General features: G+C 42.6%; 1 protein-coding gene across 2 annotated transcripts in view; it reads left to right on the top strand.

The window, feature by feature from the left end:
* The window catches only part of ulk2 (unc-51 like autophagy activating kinase 2), a 56,680-nt gene that overhangs the window by 5,032 nt on the left and 25,403 nt on the right, over positions 1–26,245 (top strand). For both annotated transcript variants that reach the window (XM_083773487.1, XM_083773488.1), the window contains exons 2-12: positions 432–524; positions 776–817; positions 13,165–13,197; positions 15,863–15,899; positions 20,823–20,996; positions 21,815–21,888; positions 22,440–22,541; positions 22,715–22,773; positions 22,939–23,021; positions 23,685–23,735; positions 25,899–25,975. In XM_083773487.1, the coding sequence (XP_083629613.1) occupies positions 432–524; positions 776–817; positions 13,165–13,197; positions 15,863–15,899; positions 20,823–20,996; positions 21,815–21,888; positions 22,440–22,541; positions 22,715–22,773; positions 22,939–23,021; positions 23,685–23,735; positions 25,899–25,975 (825 nt within the window). The remainder of the gene's footprint in view (positions 1–431; positions 525–775; positions 818–13,164; positions 13,198–15,862; positions 15,900–20,822; positions 20,997–21,814; positions 21,889–22,439; positions 22,542–22,714; positions 22,774–22,938; positions 23,022–23,684; positions 23,736–25,898; positions 25,976–26,245) is intronic.

Genomic DNA, 26,245 nt, shown 5'->3' on the forward strand with positions numbered 1-26,245 from the left:
ATTAGACCTCTACATTGTTAGTTTAGCATGAGCAGGTCACAGCCTCTCATTCTAGCTGTCATTTGAGTGTCGTGTTCTTTCACTGTCTCATTCAGCGGCGATGGGATGAGCCGGTGTGAGTTTGAAACCACAAGTGTATTATTGTGTCATTGAAACATCTAAGATTTCTCCTGTCCTCTCCCCAGCCTTCTCACACAACGGTGCTATATATATAATGTTAACGACGCGTGCACACACACACACACACACACACACACACACACACACACACACACACACACACACACACACACCTGGCATTAAATCAAGGTTGTCGGATTAGGAACTAATACAAGTCATTTAAACTAATTGCTCCCATCTTTCTTCATTCCTCCCTTCCTCTATCTCTATCTCTATCTCTATCTCTATCTCTATCGTTCTGTCCTGTGCAGAAGACAGATTGGGAGGTGGCCATCAAGAGCATTAACAAGAAGAATCTCTCCAAGTCCCAGATCCTCCTTGGCAAAGAAATCAAAATCCTGAAGGTGATCAGTGACACTTAATTGCTCCTTGCTTATCTCTCAGATGTACTTGAGGAATAATTTGTCAGCGCCAAGAAATATCAATAAATAGCCAGTAGATGACCGGATTGCAACTAGACTTTCTACTATCTAATATATAGATATTCAGGGCATTTATTTTCCTTAAATTTGAAATAATGCAAAACATGTCCTCTTTAAAATAAAATAATAATAATTGTGCTGTTAACGCATTTCATATGTTTTTCTTTACCTAGGAACTTCAACATGAAAACATCGTGGCACTTTACGATGTCCAGGTATGTTCTTGTTTTTTTCCTGCAGTGAATGCCTTTTTTTTTTTTTCTTTTATGTCTACCGTGTTGAATACGTGTTCATATACATCTTTCTATGTACAGGTCTGCATGTACACATGACATGTTGTAAGACAAGCAAGTAAGCAATGTCATTATAGAGGAACTCAAAGCATATCTCCGGTCACCTGCTGAGTTAACCGGTCTTCCATCTGCTGCTGATAACCTGAATGTCACCGATAGGTGCTGGCTGTCTCAGGTTCCCATTTCACACACATTCACATTAGACAGCCATGTAACGGGGAGCAGTTAGTGGTTTAGTGCTCGAGGACACTTTGGTATGAAGCCAGTATGATAGCCATGGGTTCCCGGATAAGTGCTTTACCTCCTGAGCAGTGTTGTTTTCGTCGACTAAAACTAAGACGAAAAATATTCGTCGACTACCTTTTCCACTGAAGAAAACTAAATGAAATTAAAACTATGCTATGGTGACTAAAACTAAGACTAAATATACTGACAATTTCGTCAACAAATAAAAACTAGACTAAAATGTTAGGAAGGGACTAGTGGACAACAGATCCAGTATAAGTCATTTTACACTTGGTTGCGCGACGCGTTGTGAGCTTGTAGATCTGCTATTTTCAGCAAGTGTAAAATAAGTCATTATGACGGCAACAAGGCCCGCAAAAATACATTTTAGTCGACTAAATCACCTGTAGATTTAGTCGACTAAAATCTTATGACATTTAGTCGACTAAAACTAGACTAACACTAATACATTCCAGGTGACTAAAATGTGACTAAGACTAAGTGAAAACTATTCAGGAGACTATGACTAAAACTAAAATAGAAATTTTCTGCCAAAAACAACACTGCTCCTGAGCCATGGTCGCTTTTGCGACCCTAGGTCGCAGTTACTATGAAAACCCGCATTTCCCGGCAGTCGTGTTGTGTCATGTCAACTTTTAATAGTTTTAATAGTTTAACTTTAATAGTTTAACTTAATTAAGAAGCTCAGCAAGCAGGAACTGGCGATGGCAATGAAGGACCAGAAAGTCTGGCGTGGCATCGTGAAATCCATGATCTCGACCGCCGGCCGAAAAATGATGATGATGATGATGATAAGAAGCTCTGTTGTTTCAGCCCGACCTTGCCTTTTTAGGGCGAGGTCGCTTCTCGCCCTCAGGGCGTCTTACTGGTATTATTATTCAGAAATCATGTCCACTTATCAGACAAATCCAGTAAAAAAAGAAACAATACCATATATTTTAATATATTTTTAGATTCAGCAGGACACCTTACTTTACAGTTCACTTAATGGAGCTTTCAAAATAATTTCCAGACTTTCTCATATATTTGCAGTACAAATATTGGCCCTGAGCACTAGTAGCTAGGCTATGGCGCATAACCTCCAGGTTCATGATTACATAACAGTGTGCTCACATGAGAGCATGTGACTGCGGGCCACATCCAGCACACACACTGCTTTGCCAACATTACTCTTATCAGTTTCTGTCTGCAACGGTCGTCATCATCACTGTAATGGATGGATTGCTCTTACTGTAAATTTAGCAGTTTTTTTTTGATTGATTGAAATATTTATTAACGGTTTGCAGAATTACAGTACATTTCCAGCACAAACTCAATACAAAGACTGTTAACTGTGAGTGGACGACCCAATTAAGCATTACAACAGGGTACACCTTGTTCAATTCATCAAAACATTTAGAGACATACAAAGAGACACTTCTATATAGTTAAAGAACAGAACAGGAATTCATCATAAAGGAAGCAAAAAGGGAAAAGAAACATATACAGTGAGGGGAAAAGAGGGGGGGGGGATTCAGATTTTACGGGGGCCAGTTTCGAATTGCAGCCGTCCGTAGGTGCCCTTTGAGAGCGGTTTTGAAAGAGTCAAGGGATTCACATGTCTTAATGACTGTTGGTAGGGCGTTCCACATTTTGGTGGCATAGGAGCGAAAATAATTTAGTCCCTTGTTTTTGCTGAATCTGGGTTGTACATGGTTTGTTGCACTCCCTCTGGTGATGTGGTTGTGGACTTCGTTTACATTAAGGAAGTATTTAGACAGGTACATGGGTATCTTGGTGGTGTATCGAATCTTGTGGACCAGACCTTAGAGTATATATGAATAGAGAAGACATCCGAGTTCTCCTTCCATCCACTTGCATTAAGTTGCTCAAAAGCGCATGAGGCGATTTCACTCCTCCTTACGGGTAGGAACAGATTGCATTCTGGGATGGATTTGCCCCAAACGCATGAACGCGCTGCCGTTGACTATCATTGCACGCGTTCACGTGCGTTCCAGGTGCGTTCATGTATGAAACAGCGTTCACGTGTCATCGTGAACGTGCACAATGATAGTCAACGGACCAGCGCGTTCATGTGTTTGGGGCCAACTGCAATACCTTCATTCGGCCACTATGTCCATTTCGCCTCAGGGTTTCCTCTGGGTGCCTTCTCTATTCATATATACTCTAAGGACCAGACCCATTGCAAGATGCTGTACTCTGTCGTCAACCCTAAGCCATCCCAGCCTGTCAAAGTGGGCAGGGGTGAGGCCAAGTAGGAGCCTGACCAGTTTGTTTTGGTAGGTCTGGAGCCTTGTTTTAAGGGCCTTTGAGGTGCTGTGGTACCAAGAGGTGCATGCATAGTCAAAGAAACCTTGTACGAGGGCTCCTGGGTATGGTATGTGTGACCACTGCGGTGCACTGGTAGCAATGCGGAGAAGCTTCGAGATATTGTCTTCAGTAGTGTCTAGACTATAGCCACACGTTACTTGAGGTTTTTTACATGAACCTCTAACTTCCTTCCAATGACGGCCCTCTTCATGAGATTGAAACGTTCCGAAATCTTATCTGATTGTATTCAGCGACGATGATAAACTCTGCACCACCGCGGGCATTGGTGTTCTGTGCTGTTGGCCTGTTGCGTGTCTCCCCCCCCCCCCCCCCCCCCCCCCCCCCACTGTAGTGCGTGCGCCGTGCATGTGCACATCTTGTTACCGAGGGGGTTTTCCAAATCACTGAATGTTAGCATTATGTTATGCTTTACCTATTGAAAAATAGCAGATCATAGCAGCTCATAGCGCGTCACCGAGTGGCGCGCTATGAGCTTGTAGGTCTGCTATTTTTGAAAAATCGAAGAACGACTGACATAGAAACATAGCTTTTTCAGAAAACTGTCAGGATGTAGAATACTTTTTTTTTAGAATCTGATCTCAGGTCAAAATGGGTTAAAGCGTCTGCAGACTCTGCACCAATCTTCTCACCTGGTGTGAAGCTATTTATATAACATAAGCACACCCTGTGGCATCCCGGTAGCTCAAACTGTTTAATGTTTAGTGGGCCAACCATATAAACATGGCTGTTGTGGCTTGTGGGTTTGACTCCAGCTCAGGGCCTGTGCAACATTCTGCGTGCCCTCTCCTGTCTCTCCAGTGTGACCAACGATGATGAGTGACGATGTAAAAATAACTTCAAAAACATCTAGAATGACATCAGTGTCTCTGTGATATAAAAGCCTGGTTCAGCACAGCTCACTTCCTGTCACTTCTGATTGGAGAGCATGCTTCCATTAGCTATTTAGTGGACGGTAAACGGAATGGACGGCAAGGTTTTGCTATTGATACTTTTACCTAAGTAAAAAATGGTGAGTACTTCTTCTTTACGTACTGCCGTGAAGTGGAGATATTATGTCCTGTATTTGCGTAAGCCTCCCCCAGCCACCTCTTTGCCCAGACCATCCGGCCCTCCACTCCACCCCTGCTTCCATCGCTGCATCAGTGCCACTAATCAGTGTTGCCAGAGTTTGCGATAGAAATAAGCGACCAGGTCTATGTGAAAGCAAGCCCAAAAGAAGCCACTCCACAAAATGAGCAATTTACATGTAATATTCCTCAGCTATTTTCCAAACAAATCTCGTATGTGGGTCCCTGCCACAACATTTTTCAGATGGGGGGGGGTCGGTGTGGACAATTACATTACATCCTTGACATGAAATATGAAAATGTTTGAGAACCAACAAGCCTAATTACCGGTAAGCAAATAACTACACTTTAGAAACAAGCAAAACAAATAAACCCAAACCACAACTACCGATATTTAAAAGCAACTTCACAGAAAAACAAGACCAAAGTCGCTTATAATAAGCGGCCATGGCAACACTACCACTGACGTCATGGCCTCATAAAGACAGGGCAGCCATGTGATACTAATGTGGGGTCGTTCAGGGAGTTTGTGTGTGTCATGAAGTTTGTGTGTGTCTTCATGAATCGTCATGAAGTGAAACAGCAGCTGTCACTTTGACACAGACTGTGACACAAACCAGGAGAGGCCATAGCTGGATATGGAGATCAGAGAAAGAGACGCACGCACCTACGCACGCACACAGCAATGCAGTCGTTTGGTTTCCTCAGCTCCTTGTGTTGTTTTTTTTTTTTTTTTTTTTTTTTCTCCCCCCCCGCCCCTCTTTTTTAGTCTGCTGACACTAAAAGTGCTGTTTGAGCCTGTGGCTTCTCCCTGACTCACTCTCTCCATTCTCTCCCTTGTTGTTGGGAGCAGCAGTGTTTGTTTGTGGTGCTGTGTGTTCATTCTCTGAATGTAACGGAGGTCTGTTGGTAGCTTATATTTCTCTGTCCTTCACCCACAGTCCTGCACTCATTCACACATTTTCCTTTTCGTCACATGTTCTTTTGCTTTTTACCCATATTGCCTTTCGTAAACCCCAGCAGGCAGTAAAATTGGCTGGAGGGGGACTTTAACCCATTTTGGGAGGGAACCCCTTTTGGTGTTTTAAGCAATATGTTATATTTTCACAATTTCTTAAAAATAGCAGATCTACAAGCTCATAACGCGGCACTGAGTGCCAAGCTATGAGCTTGTAGGTCTGCTATTTTTGAAAAATCGTGAAAATGTGGCACAAGTCTTTGTATATATTCTTTCTGAGTGAACGTTTTTAACTCAAATCAATTTCATATATCTTTGGGGGGGGGGGTCGTTGACATTTGAGAACCACTGACATAGAAACATAGGTTTTTCAGAAATCAGTTAAGATTTAGAATGTAGAATCGTCCTCGGGTCTAAATGGGTTGTTAAGCAGCACAAACTGGCATGTTGATGCAGGTTAGGCCCTGCATGTGTTACCCAGGTTGCCTACCTAAGTACCTATACAAAACCATGGTTGAAATCCAAGGCTAGCTTGAGCACTCTACTGACCTCTTCAAGGACTAAAAACATGACGGTGTGGACAAGCATGGTCCACTTTGGTCACTCGTGCTGAATTTGGGGAGAGTTATAACAGCTGCTTGTGACCGCATTCCTTTGGATGAAGGGTTTAGGGGCATTGGGTTTTCCACCTTGCGTCATGGCATGCTTGGGGGGGGGGGGGGGGGGGGGGGGGGATCATGTGACCTTTCTCCTACTCGGTCAGCGCGGCTTCTAAACAGCTCTTGTCCAGTGAGTGAGACAGACAGGAAGTGGGTCACCTATTTAAGAGTGGATCGGTTATTGTTATTATAAACCTTTTTCTGTCCTCCGTCTCGTCTAGTGGGTGGGCTCCTGTAACTGTTTACACCACAGGGCTGTTCTCTGTACCCATTACTATCAGTGGATGGAGAGAGAGAGAGAGAGAGACACACACTGTGGATAACAACACGAATATATAGAAAACAAACAAACACAAAATTAAAACGGATCGATAAGTGACACCCAATGTGTGAACGCAATGCCAGTATGATAATGTGTAGCGACTGACATGGTCACACAATGTTGCCGTAGTAGTGTTGGCGTAACACTACTTAATGTTAATTGTCTAACACTGAGAGTAGCTCACATCACAGCCTTTTGTGTGCGTGTGATTTTCTTTTTAGGCTCACAATAGAGGCAAGCGGACGCTCATCTTCACACCGCTGCATAATGCATCCTCATCCCCTCATCTTGCACTTTCATCACAACCAGCCTTCCGTGTAGCTTAGAGCCTGCGTCTCTCCGCGCGGTTTTGTACCCTCCCATTGACAAAAATCTTGGGATGCCTTCTGCATTTAATTTGTCACTCGCACAATGCACCAAAGTTATCGTCGTCAAATGGCTGTGGGATTGTATGTACAGTTAATTTTGCATACTTCATTTTTTCATGTTGACTTCACAGCTCAGTAGTTGTGCAGTCCGTTTGAAAACGGAAACATATAAGGAACAAAATAATTATGTCAATAATTAATAACGACACCTGAATTATGCTTTTGACACTTCAAATACGTGATCACAGTGATGAGAAGTGAGAACATCAGTGGATGTGGATATTTTGTTTTTGGTGGTGGTCTGTGACCCACAAATGGGTTTTGGAATCAGTGCCTTAGTTACACCCATACTTAAATCTATGATCACATTCGCAGGTGACACGGCGTCTCACACACACACACACACACACACACACACACACACACACACACACACACACACACACACACACACACACACCACACACAAGTTTAGGGTTATTTTAAGGTCCCAGACGCTAAATTAAGTACAAACGGTAAGATCATCAACCTATAATTTGGCTTCACCGTTGTAGAAAAAAACGACCAAAGTGACTTGTGTGAGTCAAGAGAATAAAGAGATCACTTCACGCTGCAGGCACAGCTGGTGGGAACGCCATGAAGCGTTCATTAAACCATGGGGATGAAAGTGAGTCGCTGATGCTCCCCAGACACCTCTGGAAACAGGTTCTTATAACCTAGCTGTTGTTTTTGTGTGAAAGACACAAACAAAAGGGAGAAAAAAAACAACCTCTCGGTTGAAATTGACCTGCACTTAAAGGCAAGTCAGTGAAAGGAGTCCGTGTCAATCGAGAGATTACACACAGCCTGTTATTTTCCGGTGCTGTGCTATATGCTGAGGAGCTCTGCTTTTTAACATGTCAAATCAAGCAAGCTTGTAGATCAGCTATTTTCACTATACTTCTTAATTATACTTTTTGTATTTATGGAATTGTTTTAAAATTGTTTGTATTTAAAAAAATTATCTTTTGATATATAAATATATATGATTAATTTACTCGAGTCATAATGAATGAATGAATAGCTTATTTTCGGTCTTAAAACAACATGTACATGATTATTACTGCAACAAAAGCATTTTTTACAGATTTTAATGATTGGTCCATGCATGGCCCCACGAATGGGTCTTGACCCACTGTTTGGGAAACCGCGGGCTACGTCATTCTGTCTTCAGAGAGTGAAGACATAGTGGTGCGATGTAGAGGGCTCTAATCACAGGGTGTCGAGTTTCTAGGGCTCCCACTGTCTTCATACAGCCCTCGCTGCACACACAACCCAGACACCACATACAGTACATAGTATAATTTTTTTAAACCCATTTAGGCTTGACATCGAAATTAAAAGAATGTCTTCTCAATCCTGGCAGTTTTATTAAAAACCCATGTTTCTATGTCAGTTGTTCTCAAACATATTCATGTCAAGGTCATATCTGAGTCTGAAAATATGTTCCAGGGACCCTCTCAGTAGCAAAGATTTGAGTTAAAAACTCGCTCTGAAAGAACATATATTCAAAGATTTCAGGCACATTTTCACGATTTTTCAAAAATAGCAGACCTACAAGCTCGTAGCGCGCTATGAGCTTGTAGATCTGCTATTTTTCAATAGCTAAATTATAGCAATATTTAAAACACCAAAAGGGGTTCCCACCCAGAATGGGCTAATAATTAGCTTGCAAAGATATCGCACAATATGGCTGAGAGTCTCTTCAGGTGCCCCGTGAATGTTCCTCCACGTAGTTGTACTTGAATCCCAGAACACGCGCTGTCCGAAATCGGAGACGAGATAAGACACATGATGAGGAAACTTGATGTCAGGAAAACAGAACGTTGGAAGGAGGGAGGTGAGGTTTGTTTATGAAGCTGTGGACTGGAGTCATGGGGTGGTGTGTGTACGGGTAGTCGCATGCATTGGCTTGAGCTTCCAAAACAACGCCTGGAGTACCTCCTACCAATGGAACACTGTGTTCTAGTCTGGAGAAAGGGCCTCTTTTGTGTGTTTTTTTGCGTGCGTGTGCGTGCGCTTGCGTGTGCCCACGTGTCCCATCTAATTTCTTAGAGAGCATGTGGGGGCAGGGGATTGACAGACATAATGTTGGGTGAGGGAGGGAGGGAGAGAGAGAGAGAGAGAGAGAGAGAGAGTGAGTATGTGTATCTTGAAAGAGAGAGAGGGAGGGAGAGGGATGGTAGTTCTTGGAGCCTTTCAGGAGGAGGGGTTGGCTCAGTGATATTTCCTAGAAAACTCGGTGCACACAGTTCAGTTGTGTGTTGGCTTTCTGCCCTTAACGTCTATTAAAGACGTGTAGCGTACGCACACGCGCGCACACACACACACACACGCACACATATATACAAGGGCCAAGAATGTGTTCCTAATGTCCAGAGCAGGGTCCTCTTTATTCTTTTTATACATTTAACCCTTATTTTAAATCGTTTTTTTTACTGAGAATAAAAAAATATATTTTGCAAGGAAGACTTGGCCAACTTGGCACCATAAAAGACATCACCCATGACTGTGTCTTGACGTATATATACAAATTATACACACACACACAGACAGACATCCTGTCTGTGTTTGTTTTGTTCTCGTTTGTGCATGCGTGTGTACTTGTGCATGCGTGTGCTACTGCCACACCCAAAACAAAATGAAACAAATGCAACAGACTGTTCCCTCTGTGTCGGTGCCCTGATGCTGACCCAGACTATCTGTCTGACATACTTCATAATCCATCCGCCCTGTTATGTAGTCTGTTATGTAGACTACCTGTACACAAGAGATACCAACAAAGACCACCTTGGCTTGAACCTTGAACCTCCTACGAACATGGAATGACTAGTATCACATGTCACTGTTACGTCAAACCTTCCCCATCCCCCAACGGTATCCGGAGACCTCGCCAGTTTACCAACTCGCCGCGATTTAGTGCATTTTAGTTTTTACTTCACCTTAATTTAAATTGCATTGAATTGAGAAGAGAGAGAGAGAGAGGATAGTTGTTTAGACTAGTTAACATTAGAGAAAGTAGGAGTGTTGAAAGTTGAAACGCCAAAGTACAGAAACAATGTAATTCATTAGTAAACAATTCCTGAAATGGTAGACCCTACTTATCATTGGTATTCAAATACTCGCCTTTTTATCATCATCTAGCTGGCCATTTAAATTGCATTGTACAGACATGTACACACACACACACGCGGTTGGGTGGACATGTACAGACATGTACACACACGCGCGGTTGGGGGGACATGTACACACATGTACACACACACACACACTCACGCACGCACGCACACTGGTATCTTCTCCACCACTCCTATTCCCTAAGAAACAAGTTTTATATGACCCCATGACCTTCACCAACCATTTCTTATGTGATGTAATTAGTGCACATGCAGGAATAGTGTTGATTTGCCTCGGAGATCAAGTGCTGCCATTCACAAACAACCTAATCGAGCAAGCTTCAAGCAAACAGCATCACCGTTGCATTCAAACCCCTTAAATGGTTTATAAATGGAACTGTGAGAGTGTGTGTCTGTGTGTGTCTGTGTGTGTGTGTGTGTGTGTGTGTGTGTGTGTCTGTCTGTCTGTCTGTCTGTGTGTGTGCTGTGTCCATGAAGCCTTCATGGTGACAAGTTGAGTATATATTTATAGCGTTTCTGTTGTGAAAGACTTGTTTTTTTCTTTTACTCTGGCTGTGATTGGCGGTATGCCAGTCAAGCCAAGTCCAAAGTCCTGTTGATTTGGCAAAGTTATATAACGGGTGGTGTGTGAATGCTGTGTACTGTGATGCTAACCTCTGCGTGAGTTAAGCCAACGTTCTCTCTCTCATGTACAGTAAACAGTTCTAGTGGCGTTACCTTCGCACCTGCTCCACTTCTGCTGAGCCTATACACAAAGAAGGGCCTGTATGCCCGTTGTACCACCTGCCTCTCAAAGAAATGCTTCTCATGCTTATGCAGTTAGAGAGCAACCAATCCAAATGTGACCAGATTTGACGGAGATCCTGCCATCGTGCAAATTCCAGCTTTTCACCAGAGGAGAAAAACTTTTTTTCAGCTTCCAAAATGAGTTAATAGCACATACTAGACTAGAGCATGTCTGAAATAAATGTAAATATGAAATAAATGCTTAAACCTGTAGCTAGGTCTAGGTGTAATGTTCAGAAGTGAACCTTTCAAGCCTGTTTTCTCAACTCGTTTTCCGCAAGACATTACTCTATAAACCATATCTCCAAAACTGGTCGGTCAACTGAACAACCAATATGTCAATTTGAAGCTATGATTCCCTGCTTGCAACAAAAAACAGGAAGTCAAGTCCCATAAATAAACCCCACTGACTGACATAGCCGTGTTTTCTCCCCCCCGGTTGGGTATTCAGTTCTTTACTAGAAGTACACCAGGGTGTGCTTGCATTTCTCAGCAGTGGTATATTTCCAGCTACAAAAGTTTTTGATTTTTTTTTTCTTCTTCAGATAAGTCAGTGTTGGAGAGAGAGACAGGAAACCAAAAGGCAGAAAAATACAAGGCATTCAAGAAAAGTTGGATTCAAAAAAGCTGAATCCTTTATGCTTGCAAAGGGGGGGGGGGGGGGGTCTGTGTGTGTTTGTGTTGGTGGGTGCAAGACTACTAGTGAAGGGGGGGAGGCATCTGACACAACTAATATCTCCTGGCTCCAGTCTGACCCGTGACGACTTTTCCCTTCCCCCCCCACATTGGACTGCTGAACACATCTCTCTTATGTAATCGCTCTCTCACTGGCCCCAGCGTGCCCCCCCCCCCCCCCCCCCCCCCACACACACACGCATACATGCACACTCACTCTCCGAGTGGATAATGGCAGGCCGTGCTTTCAGCGTGCCCATCCCCCCATAATAACCAGCAGCAAGCAAACCAAAGCATCACGGTGTACTGTACTGGCAGCTCATCGATTCCCAGTATACATCCCATTACTTGCCCCTCCCTTCCTTCCAGCAATGGGGGATTCGACAGGATGGAGCTGCTTTAATACCAGCCAATGAGTGGAGCTGGTTCAGTTCCCCTCGTGGACCTATGGGGTAACGGGGTGTGGTCACATGACAGGAAACGGGCGTTTTGGTCGTGCCTGTCAAACTGCTGTACTACATGGAAAAAAACAGAAGCCCTTACAATGCACTGTTGTTATTGGTGATACTATGTTGTGGATTGGACATGAATAAGTTCTCTCCGTGGTGATATTAGATTATAGAACATTAATATGAATCTTAGAGGGGAGATTTTGGCATTTTAGAAGTCAAAGATGGTAAAGCAGCGAGAAAATATCGAAGAGCGACTGACATATAGAAGACATTTTTTTAATCTGATCTCAGGTCAGAATGGAAAACTGTCAGGATGTAGAAGACATTTTTAGAATCTGATCTCAGGTCAGAATGACAGGACCTATGGATATCTCGGGTGTAGCGTATATGTGATGAGTTAGTGTGTTACTGTGAGCAAAAAGTCAGGCTCCCTCCAGGGGCTTGCTGGGACATGTAGTTCGTCCTGCAGGTGTAGATCTGTGCTATGGCCTTGAATGATGCACATGGTGTGGTACCTGATCTGACTGCCACAGATACCTCAACTTGACACTTCACACACAGACACACACAACAACATGCGCGTCCAACACATAGTCCTATACTACGGTATGCACCTATACGGTATAATGTATCTGTGTTGAGAAGCACGCACGCACGCACGCAGTCACGCACACACACAGACACACACCTTACAGTCATACATACATACATATGGAACCTATAGTCAGACCTGCTAGCTGAGATATGCACCTCAGTGTGACATTGATGGCCTGCTGCTCACACCATACAGGTACTATGTTTACAATTCCTTGGGGGTGTTTTTTTTCCATAATGATTCATTTGCATTTAAATGTATGTATGTCAAGACATGACTACAACACACAGAATGCGAATACCGGTATTGCGTGGCTATAAAGCAACGTACTTTTTCTTTTTTTAATTCAGAACGAGGTCGGTCTTTCGCCGTGAATAAATACCAACTTGTATGAAAGAAGCATCACCTACACGCATATGGTTTTCGTTTCATTCCCACGCATGCACTGAGATTTTGTTACGGTATCTTAATGTTGTGCTGGAGGCCACGTGGATTTCAGAATGACCGTTTTTGGTCGTTTTCTGACTGCGGTTTGAGCTGCAACGGCGGTTCCTGTTTTTGGTTGGTGGATGTGAGACGTTGTATATATGTGATTAATGGTCCTAACTGATTCTGTGCTCTGTTTCTCTTCCAGGAAACCCCTAACTCCGTGTTCCTGGTCATGGAGGTGAGTGCGTGCGGCTTATTATGAAAACACACGTGCAGTCAGACATATTAGATGTTCTTCTCAGTCTCCTTTGATGCATGACCGTGTGTTTTACCCTCCTGCTTGTCTCACGGAGGAGGAGGAGGAGGAGGAGAGTGTCTGTCTTCTCCTGTCTCACGCTCCCCATTTCCTTTCTTAGTGTTCACAACTAATGTCTCCCCTCCATGGCACGGCTCTCCTGCTTTCCTTTTCTTCTAAGCTCCCAGACACTCTCTATCCGTCTCCCTTTTGTCTCTGCCATAGTTTTACAACACCACAAACTGCCTGCAGCATATAAAACACACTGTACCAGCTTCTCAAGTTTCCCAGTTTCCAAATACAACCCACCACACACATACACACTATTTTCTAAGAACTCTGTTCTCCGAAAGCAAACAGACATTACACAACAAGAACATAATAACAAACACAAAAACATGCAGTAATCCTGGTCTCTAAACTGCCTCCCCCTGGCCAGCCGGGACGCCTGATGGAGGGGAAAGGAACTGGTTGGAATAACGTGTTCCTTCCACGCGCTACGTCCAACCAGGGAAACTCCCCCCTGTCAGGTGTAAAGGACCAACTTGGACACTCAAGCATGAAGGAAGCATGAGTTAAGTCCGTTGCTCTCCCTAGGTTGGCGGAGGGTGTGTAGAGCCCAAGATCACATCACAGGATGATTGACACAGGGGTGAAAAATGGGTTACAAAATCGTGGGACAAAAAATATAAATTATAAAAAGAAAGAAAAGAAAAGAAAAGAAAAACAACTCAAGCACAACACTATTATAAATAAAAAGATTGGATATACAAAGATATGACAAGGACAATGAACCATAATGACAAGTGGCTTTCGAATTTTGATAGACTTCCAAGTTTGACCTATTCTTACATATTGCTTCACTACATATTAATATCTCTCTCTCTCTCTCTCTCTCTCTCACGCGCGCGCACACGCCAGCTGTTGATAATATAACCCGTGTGTTGATCTGTGTACGTGTGTGGGCACGCGTGTGCCATGGGACCATGTTGCCTTGACCCAGCGTCGTGTTATTGTGCTTGACATTGTCCATTGTTTTCATGCGAGCCTCCACAAATGAGTGTCTCAACCAGTGGGTTGGGTCCTAAGTGGGGACTGGAAGAGGTAATGGGGGGGGGAATCATGTCACGGAGTGCGGTAGTCACTGGTAGAACGTTTCCACACCTGAGCACATACAACATTTACTTAAATTCCTTGTTTTCAACAAAATAGTTGGCAAGGGAATCAAGCTGGAGTTGGGCATGTCGTTATATGCCCATTCAAGACCAGCCTTCCTTTCCCCAGCTGGTATTTCAATCAATTTCAGGAAACCTTTATTTTAAGCCTTTGGCAAGCTTTACAATGACACCAAGCTAAGAATAAAATATGCCCAACCTATAATAATATAAGAGTTTAAAGGGAAGGGGAGTGTTTTATAGCAGTATTTTATACTTAAAACATTGCTAAAATATCTATAAGCTCACATTGGCATTGGCTAATTTAGCAATATAAAAAAAAACATTTGTTTTGAGGTTAAAAGGGTTCAAATGCATCCTGGAAAGACAAATAATAACATTAGTCATGAGGTCCACATGGCTGTTTTTTTATTTGATTGATTTGATTGTTGAGATGACTCAAGGTCAACAATGTATCAGTAAGTAGTACATTGTGATGAATACAAAAAGTGCTTTGGCCTCAGACCTTAAACCAATTTTTATACTAGAGTTTACCTGAGCAACATGGAGCACAAACTGAGAGACATGGAGGTAACACAGATAATGGTCTGGGCCCGTGGCCCAGCGGTCCAGGCACCTCAGCTGGTAATCCAGTCCGGCAGTGTGCCGTGGGTTCGACTCCCGATCCCGACGGCCTTTACTGCATGTCAACGTCACCCCCCCCATCTCTCTCCCCAATTCCTGTCAGCCTACTTACTGTCTGTCCCTACATTAAAAAAAATGTTTCTTTATTTGAACAAGATAATATATTTCTGGTCAACATTGAAGGGTACATTTATGTTCTGGAATGTTGTGATATTGCAGGCGCGATTATGAACTCTAATCAAATGAATAAAGTAAACTTTAAGTAAACTTTAATGGTTTCCCCCCCGGAAACCATTTTGGGACAGGTGTTTGATACCCCCCTCCCCCGAGCTTAGTATACCCTGATCTGCAGCCCCTAAAGTCTGTACTCTCTCTCTCTCTCTCTCTCTCTCTCTCTCTGCACTCTCCCCATCCTTCTTTTCATGTAGTCTCTCTCCTCTCAGAGGTTGTCAGGAATGATAAAGCCATGCACATCCTTTTGTTAGACTCGAGTAATTGATGAACGTGGCATTATATTATACACAGACACATGGAGACATACGTATGCATGCACACACACAGTGTCACACACACACACACACCCTCACATACACACACACGTCTCTCACACACACACACACACACACACACACGTCACACACACGTGCACACACGAACACACGAACACATTGTACATGCGCCCCCAAACACAACATTTGCTGTCGGCATGATCTTGTTAATCCCGTGTGCTTCTGGTCACACACAGTGTTCCTGATGGAATCAATGAGAGTGATTACGTTGTGTTTTTTTCCCCTTTTCCTCCTCCTCAGTACTGCAATGGTGGAGATCTGGCGGACTATTTGCAAGGTAAGCATCACGCTAATCTCTCGCCGCTCACACACAGAGGGGATTATTATGCCATCACAACAAAGTTACCAACGCCACAGAGCACAAATGGCCTTAAGTTCTGACTGGGGCTATTATGAGAGGACTGCGTGGGAATGTATGTAGGGGGGGAGGAGCTGGGAGTGCAGAGGGACACTGACCGAGAAAATGAGTTTGTGTGTGTGATGATGGGTAACATGCATAAAGACTAGTGTTTGTGGGATCGGAGGTGGAAAGAATGAGTGCTTGTGTGTGTGTGACTGCGTGCGTGTGTGTGTGTGTGGGGTGTGTGTGTGTGTGTGTGTGTGTGTGTGTGCGTGTGCGTGTGTGCTGTGAAGGCTTGTGGGTAGGAATCGCCATAGTTGTGTACAACAAAGCCATGGTTCTCTGGCACACAACAGTGACGCCACAATGACGACTGCTAAAAGGTTAACGATCGATGATGCCCCCCCCTTGTCTCAGAGTGCTGACACACACGTTGGCTTCACTTTCAGTAAATGTCCACTATACATCCGGCACGTCAGCTTTTTATATAGTAGTAACGTAAGCCTTGCCAACGCATGAGGCTCATAGGGGGCGGGAGCCTATTCTCCTGTTTCCTTAGCGTGAGGCAGCTTGATGTACAAGTACACCCCCTGGACATGACGCTAGTATGTCACAAGGACTTATACCCCCAATCCGAGGTATGACCCGGCCGGGGATCGAACCCCCGACACTCAAACCACAAGGCCACTGAGCTGGTTAATATATATAGGAAACCTCATATAGGAAACCTCATGACTCCAAAATGTTCATTTTTCAGGAAAAGAAAAATTACATTTTTCAGGAAATTAAGAAAACCTTGTATTCTTTAAAACAAAGCAATACTGCATCATCAAATTTGGTGTTGTAACTTTAGATATTGTCAATTACTTCCACGAGAGGGGGAGAGGTGGTGGAGTTAGTTGCTTTAGCAGACATTTTGAGGGTCCAATGGAGTTAAGATGTTTTGTCCAAAGCACTTTTTACTACTTTCCATTGGTTCAATAATTTCAAAATAACATACAGACCGTAAAGGGTGTTCACTCATTTATGCCAAAAAATATATATCAAAAATGGAGTTATGAGGTTTCCTCCTGACAGATTATAATATAGTAGTAGGCAGTCCAAAACTATTTTTTATTATTATTATTATTTTATTTATTATTATTGGGACAAAAGATAAGAAAGCTTTGAGGACAGTTGTGAAGGCTCATGCTCAGCATGGCACCACCAGAGTTGGTTAAACCCATTTTGGGCGGGAACCCCTTTTGGTGTTACCATCACGTTATGCTTTAGCTATTGAAAAATAGCAGATCTACAAGCTCATAGCGCGCCACTCGGTGGCGCGCTATGAGCTTGTAGGTCTGCTATTTTTGAAAAATCGAAGAACAACTGACATAGACACGTAGCTTTTTCAGAAAACTGTCAGGATGTAGAAGTGATTTTTAGAATCTGATCTCAGGTCAGAATGGGTTAAAGGGCAACTTTGTGCTATTGTGATGAGCATTCTAATATGAAACTCTGGTGTCAGCTGGTGTAATTCTGCCAGTGCTTACTAGATTTGGAGACACAGACCACATTGGGAAACAGTCTGATTTCCAAATTGTGTCCTTTTCACGATAGACTGTCTACAAAGAGGTTACTTTGCTTTTCTTATGAGACACCATCCCAGCCAGGTTACTCTACTTGGCAGACGCTACGCTGAGACAGTTATCTACTATATGAATCTATTGATATGGATGAGATCGTCCTAAACGGAACCCTCCACAATGTATGAAATAGCAGCATGCATTTCTAAATTCCTTTTAAAATGATCCCTGGACAATAAGAGTATGCCTCAGTACATTTATAATTGCCCCATATAACTAAAATCCTTCAATATTTTATTTATTTTAGAAATACTTCATCTTTTTACTCAAGTGGGACAGCTAGCAGATCTACAAGCTCATAGCGCGCCACCGAGTGGCAGCTACGAGCTTGTAGGTCTGCTATTTTTGAAAAATCGAAGAGCGACTGACAGACATTTTTAGAATCTGATCTCAGGTCAGAATGAAAACTGTCAGGATGTAGAAGACATTTTTAGAATCTGATCTCAGGTCAGAATGAAAACTGTCAGGATGTAGAAGACATTTTTAGAATCTGATCTCGGGTCAGAATGGGTTAAGGCTTATTGGCCAGGGATCCTTTTTAATTACTGCTGTCCTCAGTGTCCTACGAAGCCATCGATTTGCAATAATGGCGCGACTGACGTCTCTCTTATCGCAATCACTTGCGCAAGATAACTGACCCACATTCTCAACTGCCCACTTCTGGTCATGTTTTCAGTTGAGGGCCATAAAAACCTATTTACAGATGTGAAATGAAACACTGGGGTCAAAGACGAAGCGTGAAAGGTACTTCACGTCCCACTAATTACAACATGCGTGCATCCGGTGCTTCTGAGCTAATTGGTGCCACGAGAAAGTCCTTCTGATTGGCTCCTTATCAAAGGGGGGGTTGCTTTCTACCCATAATGTATCACTGTGGGGCCACGGTACACTGTATATGCTGATTTGTGTACTTAAAGCAGCCACGCGAGCACAAACACAGGTACACACACACACACACACACACACACACACACACAGTCAGTATACCACATGTATTGCCTTTATGCAATGAGATCTGTAACACTGTTAAAGTTCACTACTTGCATAACATAACCAAGCAAGAAATGTACTTGTGCTGGAAGCGTACCTATGTTCCCCAGGTTCTATGTTCCCCACCATGCAAAAAAGGTTCTTTGCTCCCCACTTCGAATAAACCTAAACCAGAAACCTAACCTAGTAATTGTAGTAATTCTTGTAATATTAAAAGTATTTTAGCAACTTAGTCTAGTGTTAATCCATTGAACTTTAGGCCTGCCTAGGCCTAGGCTACTTAAACTATCTAGTCTTAGCCAACTGAAAATGAACGCTGGCATAAAATAAACTAAAACATAATTGCTCAGACTCTTCAACAAAGATGGCAAAAACAAACATTCTTTGTTCTGTACTTACTACATACAATTTTATAGTACAAAACACTGAAGTCCTTAAACCAGAAACCTAACGCTAACCCTAAACCCTAAGGTAAGTGGGGGAACATAGAACCTGGGGAACATAGGGATGACCCCCTTGTGGGGTGTGCGGAGGGGCTAGCGTGTCATTCGAAAACCCAACTCTCTGATTCATTTTGATAAGCCTATACTTGTTTGATGTCGACCTACTGTATGTTGTTATAACAATGGCTTAGTGTACAGAGAGAGCGTGATCCTCTTAGTCTCTTGTGAGATTAACTGGTATTATACTGTACTGGTTCCACTTCCAATACCACTGGCCACCACCAGCTCCTTTTAGCTCCAACATTTCCTTTAATTCCCCCAGCGTTAAGTTAACTTAGTTAGAACAGTAATATCTGCAAACTCAGCCTTAAGTTAACTTAGAACAGTAATATGCAAACTCGGCCTTAATACAAACGATATATAGTGTGTAAATGTTTGACCGTTGAGCATGCAGAGAGATTGCGTGCAGTGCATTCCCATAAGCATTTTGCTTAATGCATTTGATGTAACACTCCATTCTAGCCCCGCCACCACTACAGCATGCGGCTGAGAACAAACCAAAGGCATTAACGCTGCCCTTTTTAGAGAGCAGGAATCCACTAATCCAACGTTCATGACAGTTATGAGCGAGAATATCCAATCATGTGGTCCGGACAAAATGGATACATCTTCATGAGAGGTTTCAGCGATTATCGCTGTCTCAGTCGGGGCTTTCATCCCCCTATTAAGCCTAAATAAAATGAGATGACTTTCATAAAAAAATCTATTAGTCTAGATGCCAGCCCTGTTGTGAACCCGGACATGTTGAGTACACCAACGTTTTATGTTAAAAATGTTTAGTATGGGTCCCCAGCATGTAGAAACTGCCGGATGCTAACTTGCATAATGATGAGCAAATTCCATAATTGGCATAGCTGACATCATCACATTTGTGATTACGACTATGGCCGTTTTAGCCGAAGGAGTGTATTTTGTGCAAAACTAATGCTTGGAATGTATTCAGCATCATGAAAACCCCCTAGTTTCACATGCTACATAAAGCATGTTGAAATTTAGATTATTTTCCCCTTATAGGTTGTTAATGATATTGTCAGATATTATGCCAATTATGAAAATTGCTCAACATATGCATGTTAGCATCCGGCAGTTTATACATGCTGGGGACCCATACTCAACATTTCTAACATAAAACGTTGGTGTACTCAACATGTCCGGGTTCACATTCTGGCTACTAGACTATATGAGGGGATCAGAGGTTGTTACAGCAAGCCAGTCATTGAATATAGATAAAGGTATAAGCAATGGAAGAAGTTTGGTGACGGTTTATTTGTAATATGAAATACCTCTTTCGGGACAGTTCGAGTACGTAAATAATTGTTGAATGATGTATCGATCATCCTAATCTCTGCTGTCGGGAGGAAACCTCATACAGTAACTCCAAAATGTTCATTATTTAGGAAAATTAAGAAAACCTTACATATTTTTTAAAACAAAGCAATACAGCCTCATCAAAGTTGGTGTTGTGACTTTATATATTGTCAATTACTTCCATGAGAGGGGGACTTTTTACTACTTTCCATTGGTTCAATATTTTCGAAACAACACACAGATGTAAAGGGTGTTCAATCAATAGCACTGATCAAAAACCTAAAAAATTGAGTTATGTGGTTTCCTCCCAACAGCAACGATATGCAAAATGTGCAGAATACGTGACTTCAGCTGCAGCACCTATACTATAGTACTGTGCAATGGTATGCTGGGTTGGTTGTGACGTCTTTTTCTCACCCTCTTCTGCCCTGCAGCCAAGGGGACGTTGAGAGAGGACACTCTGAGGGTGTTCCTGCAGCAGATATCGGCGGCCATGCGCATCCTCAACAGCAAAGGAATCATCCACCGCGACCTCAAGCCTCAGAACATCCTGCTGTCCTATGTGGGCCGCAAGAAAGCCGGCATCAGTGGCATCCGCATCAAAATAGGTGACTCAAAAAGGCCAAACCCAAAGCTCCCCGGAAAATGTGTGCTGAACTATTTTGTAATGGTGTGTAGCCTATTTATGCGTTTAATCTGACCTACAAATCGATGTATTTCAGTCGGTGGGAACAAAAAAATAGTTTCTTATTTTTTTATGTTCTGATAGGATCATGAACTTCAAGAAATGAATGCCGTATTAACCCATTCTGACCTGAGATCAGATTCTAAAAATGTCTTTGACAGTTGTCTGAAAAAGCTGTGTTTCTATGTCAGTCGTTCTTTGATTTTTCAATAGCTAAAGCATTGCATAATGCTAACACCAAAAGGGGTTCCCGCCCCAAAATGGGTTAATGGTCAACAGAAAACTGTTTCAATATACACTAGAGTGTCTAGACTATGATTATCTAACTATCTTAAACCAGTTCTCCTTTGGTGATACATTATGTTGCGTGTTTGTATATACTGTATTATACAACTAACTATCATGTACAAATACTGTGCAGTATTTCACAACCTGTCCAGTGTTACACAAGGACCATATATAACAGGCCCCTATAGTTTACAACATCAATGGTCAAGTTCAAGGTCAGTTCTCGCTTGTTTGGAAAGGCACAATGGTAGCCATACTTACTTATGTCTAGCTCTTTTTTTAAACTCAGAGCTGCATGTGAGTGAGTGACTATATTTCATGGATTGTTCCATTGTTTCTAGTCCCTTTTCCTTGGGAGTGGCGATAGACTCAAAGTTAAACAATAGCAGAGTTGTTGCTATTAATAACATTGAGGTGCTGACGGTCTCGTTTTCCATGTGTCTGCCCCTCCAGCTGACTTTGGTTTCGCACGATACCTGCAGAGCAACATGATGGCGGCCACCCTGTGCGGGTCACCCATGTACATGGTAAATCAATGTGTTGTTTGTCCTATTTGCGTTTGTGTGTGTGTGCCAGTCATAATCATTGGCGATGTCTATGGTTCAAAATCAGGCAATTTTTTTTGTTACTGTTAAATGTACAGTGAAACAAAAATATTATTATTTTTATTCAGGGTCACGGTACAGGACAGAACACAATCTGTGCATAATTCTGTACAATTCCTGGCATTGTGTGTCTTACTCACGGGTGCAGTACTTAGTTTTAGGCAGTTTTTGGTTTAGACTAGTCATTGCAGGTTAGACCAGTCATTAGTCCTACAACTACAACCTATCTCAAACCCTCACCCTAAACCTAACCTCCCACGGGATGCAGCACACCTAAACCTAACCTTAACGCATGTCTAACCAATGACTAGTCTAAACTAAGTATGCACCCCCATACTCACACGTCACACGCAATACAGCAACAACACGTCTCCACTCTCAAAGTATTTTCGTACTCTCAAATAGCAGTGTGCTACTGCATACATGGCAGCTTGCAGGAATTTGAACTCCTGACTCCTTACTTTCCTCTCCAGGCCCCAGAGGTCATCATGTCTCAGAATTATGATGCCAAGGCAGACCTGTGGAGCATAGGAACAGTCATCTATCAGTGTCTGGTCGGCAAGCCACCCTTCCAGGTTGGTACTGTTGTGTGTGTGTGTGTGTGTGCGCGTGCGTGCGTGCGTGCGTGCGTGCACGCGCGTTATCCCATGCGTGCGTGCGTGAATTTGCTTAACCCCTCGATGCTTTGTCTTGCATTTACGCGTACTGCATGTGGGTGCATATTCTAATACCTTTGCGCCATTTGCAGGCCAACAGTCCACAAGACCTGAGGATGTTTTATGAGAAAAACAAGAACCTACAACCTATGTAAGTCACAGAAAATACACATTGTTGTTGTAGCTTAGGACAGGGACTTTTACTTTGAGGTGACTGAAAAGCCATACTGTGTATAGCTCTCAATGAAAGTGAGAATTAAACCATAAATCATGCACCCACTCATGTTCTCAATCATGCCGCGATTCATTTACCCAGCATCCCACGGGAGACGTCCTCGCAACTCAGCGACCTGTTGACGGGACTCCTGCAGAGGAACCAGAAAGACCGAATGGACTTTGGTGAGCACAGATTTATTTCCTAAAGGGTTGGTGACGAACTCAGAATGACCATTATTACCAAAGAAACATGTGCAGGGGTTCGTTTGTTCGTTCCTGTCGGTTCTGCAGTCTAGATGAGTTTATGTGAAGCAAACTTTATGTGCTTCAAGGTTTAGTTCTTTTTACTTGTAGAGGTTGCCCTCGTTGTTGTTTTTTGCACTTTAGTATAGAGTTTGGTGCTTATACTGTTACTGAATAAAGCTGCGTTTAGACTTGGATGGTTTGAGCAGCGCGATTACATACAAAGTCAATGCAAAGACGATAGTTGCGCGAACGGGCGCAGCACAAAAGGGACGAACCGAGGTGAATACATATATATATATATATATATATATATATATTATATATATATTCAGGTCTGAATGCAGCTTTACAGTGAGGTTTGTGCCTGTTGTTGGTCTAGAGACAATTACTCATAATGAAGTCACCATGGTGCTCTAACAAATGCTCTTACACAATACAAAACTCCTGACAAATACGGGTTTATTGGCGAAAAAAAGTTAAACCATGACTGCAAATGACACACACACACACACACACACACACACACACACCACGGGTTGATTTACCACTTCTGCAGCATTTCATCATTCAAATTTTCTCATTTTATTCCCAACTGTGCAGATGCATTTTTCAGCCATTCTTTCCTGGAGCCATCGTCTGCCATCAAAAAATGTAAGGACAACGTTAAACACGTCTTGCTTGTTGACTACCGACTACTTAGAGATACATTTTAGTAATTTAATTTAAACAGATGCTAGTTTATATTGTTGTTAGTCATAAATACGTGAAGTGTATTTGTTAAGCTGAAGTGCGGTACAAAAGGTCATTAGAGTAAAAAACTAAATACAGAAATCACACATTGTGTTATGATCTGTACAGGCGCTAGGTTTCTGTTCTGTCATAGTTTCTTTGTACGGAAGGAGGTAGGGTACCATTCTTTTGGTAAAGGATTACTTTGATCTTAACCCATTTTGGGTGGGAACCCCTTTTGGTGTTAGCATTATGTTATGCTTTAGCTATTGAAAAATAGCAGATCTACAAGCTCATGCGGTGGCGCGCTACGAGCTTGTAGGTCTGCTATTTTTGAAGAAAAAAAAGAACGACTGACATTCGAAACAGCTTTTTCAAAAAACTGTCAGGATGTAGAAGACATTTTTAGAATCTGATCTCGGGTCAGGTCAGTATGACAGCTTTATTGGCCCTGCACCCACTGTTGAGGTGCGTGTAAATATGTATGCTCTGAAATTGTTTCTTTGTACAACATATTTGTTTTCTTAGCACTTTATTTACTTGAACACACACGAGGTTGTTGGTTGACAAAGGTTCATGTCACTCGGACCTTAGACTGATCGTGTTGACCGTAATGGTCAGTGACTTACAAAGAAAGTAAGAATCCACAAGCACGACACAGAAATGAAATGATCAGGCAAAGAAATCAAAGTCTGCAATTGTTTAATCCACTTAACAATCAGGAGATCAATCATTGTGACATCAACGTGTCACAATGCGGCGACACGCTGTGTGCTTGTAAGACCTGCTATTTCACCTTTTTTAATTTAAGAACGAAATATAATATTTATTGAATTTGCACAACATGGGAACGCCATGATTAATATGGTTAGTAACCCGGGCATGGCTCAGGCAGAGTATCCGGATCCAGGGAATCAGACGGTAAGGTTTAGGAGTCAGGTAGTAACTTACTGGAAGGTTTAGGAGTCAAGAAGGTTTAGGACTGGAAGGTTTAGGAGTAAGGTAGTAACTTACTGGAAGGTTTAGGAGTCAAGAAGGTTTAGGACTGGAAGGTTTAGGAGTCAGGTAGTAACTTACTGGAAGGTTTAGGAGTCAAGAAGGTTTAGGACTGGAAGGTTTAGGACTTAGGAGTCAAGAAGGTTTAGGACTGGAAGGTTTAGGAGTCAGGTAGTAACTTACTGGAAGGTTTAGGAGTCAAGAAGGTTTAGGACTGGAAGGTTTAGGAGTCAGGTAGTAACTTACTGGAAGGTTTAGGAGTCAAGAAGGTTTAGGACTGGAAGGTTTAGGAGTCAGGTAGTAACTTACTGGAAGGTTTAGGAGTCAAGAAGGTTTAGGACTGGAAGGTTTAGGAGTCAGGTAGTAACTTACTGGAAGGTTTAGGAGTCAAGAAGGTTTAGGACTGGAAGGTTTAGGAGTCAGGTAGTAACTTACTGGAAGGTTTAGGAGTCAGGTAGTAACTTACTGGAAGGCTCAACATACTGTGTAGCTCTACTAGCTCAGTGGTTCCCAAACTCCTTGAGGGAGTTCCATGGGGACCCCAGCTAAATGATAGTTTGGAACCAAATGGACCCTTATGGGTCTGTAACTCTGAGAGTGTACAAATGGAACCAAATGGTCATTTGGTTCCATTTGTACACTCTCAGAGTTAAATTAACATTGATTTTACAATATAAATTGGGGTCCCAGAGATAGAAATGCCATTAAATGGAGGTCTGTAGACTAATATGCATGTCAAACGGGGGGGGGGGGGGGGGGGGGTCCATGAAATTAAATGGTTTGAGAATCACTGCTATAGCCGTGAAAATCTTCTCTCATGGGGGTCCCTGGAATATCTTTTCAAATGGGGGTCCGCAGGGCTATTAAATTAGTGTCAATTTGGGGGTCCTTGACATGAAAAGGTTTGGGAACCAATATTATTGCAAAAACAACAACAAGTGAACTAATGAGGTAATGCAGGTGGGGAAATGGGCAGGGAAACCCAGGTGAGGGGAATGAGGTGATTAGTGTCCATGAAAACAAATTGAAACAAACATGTGTAAAAAGTCAACATTTTAATGACAAATTAATTGTGTTTTTCCCACCCAGCGTGTCCTGTCCCTGTCCCAACCTCTTCCAACCCAGTGACAGACGGTTCACCCTGTGTCCGCTACAACTCCCCTCCTGTGAGTTCAAAACACAACAAAAAAACACCTTCAAACATGTCTTTTGCATGCACAGCTGTTTTTCTGTGCTCTGTGTGCATTTCATATTATTCCGTGCATTCACACAGAATAACAAGAGGAATAAGCATTGATTTGATGTATTTGAACATTTTTAAATATAGGTCTGTGTTCGTATCTCAGATTGGAGTGTCGTAGTATGCACGTTTTCTTACTATGTATGTACAGAATCTCAAAGAAAGCAGTGGAAATTACTTTCCCAGGATGTGATTT

Source organism: Protomyctophum parallelum, assembly GCF_964188405.1.
Source record: "Protomyctophum parallelum genome assembly, chromosome: 9".
Lineage (NCBI taxonomy): Eukaryota > Metazoa > Chordata > Actinopteri > Myctophiformes > Myctophidae > Protomyctophum > Protomyctophum parallelum.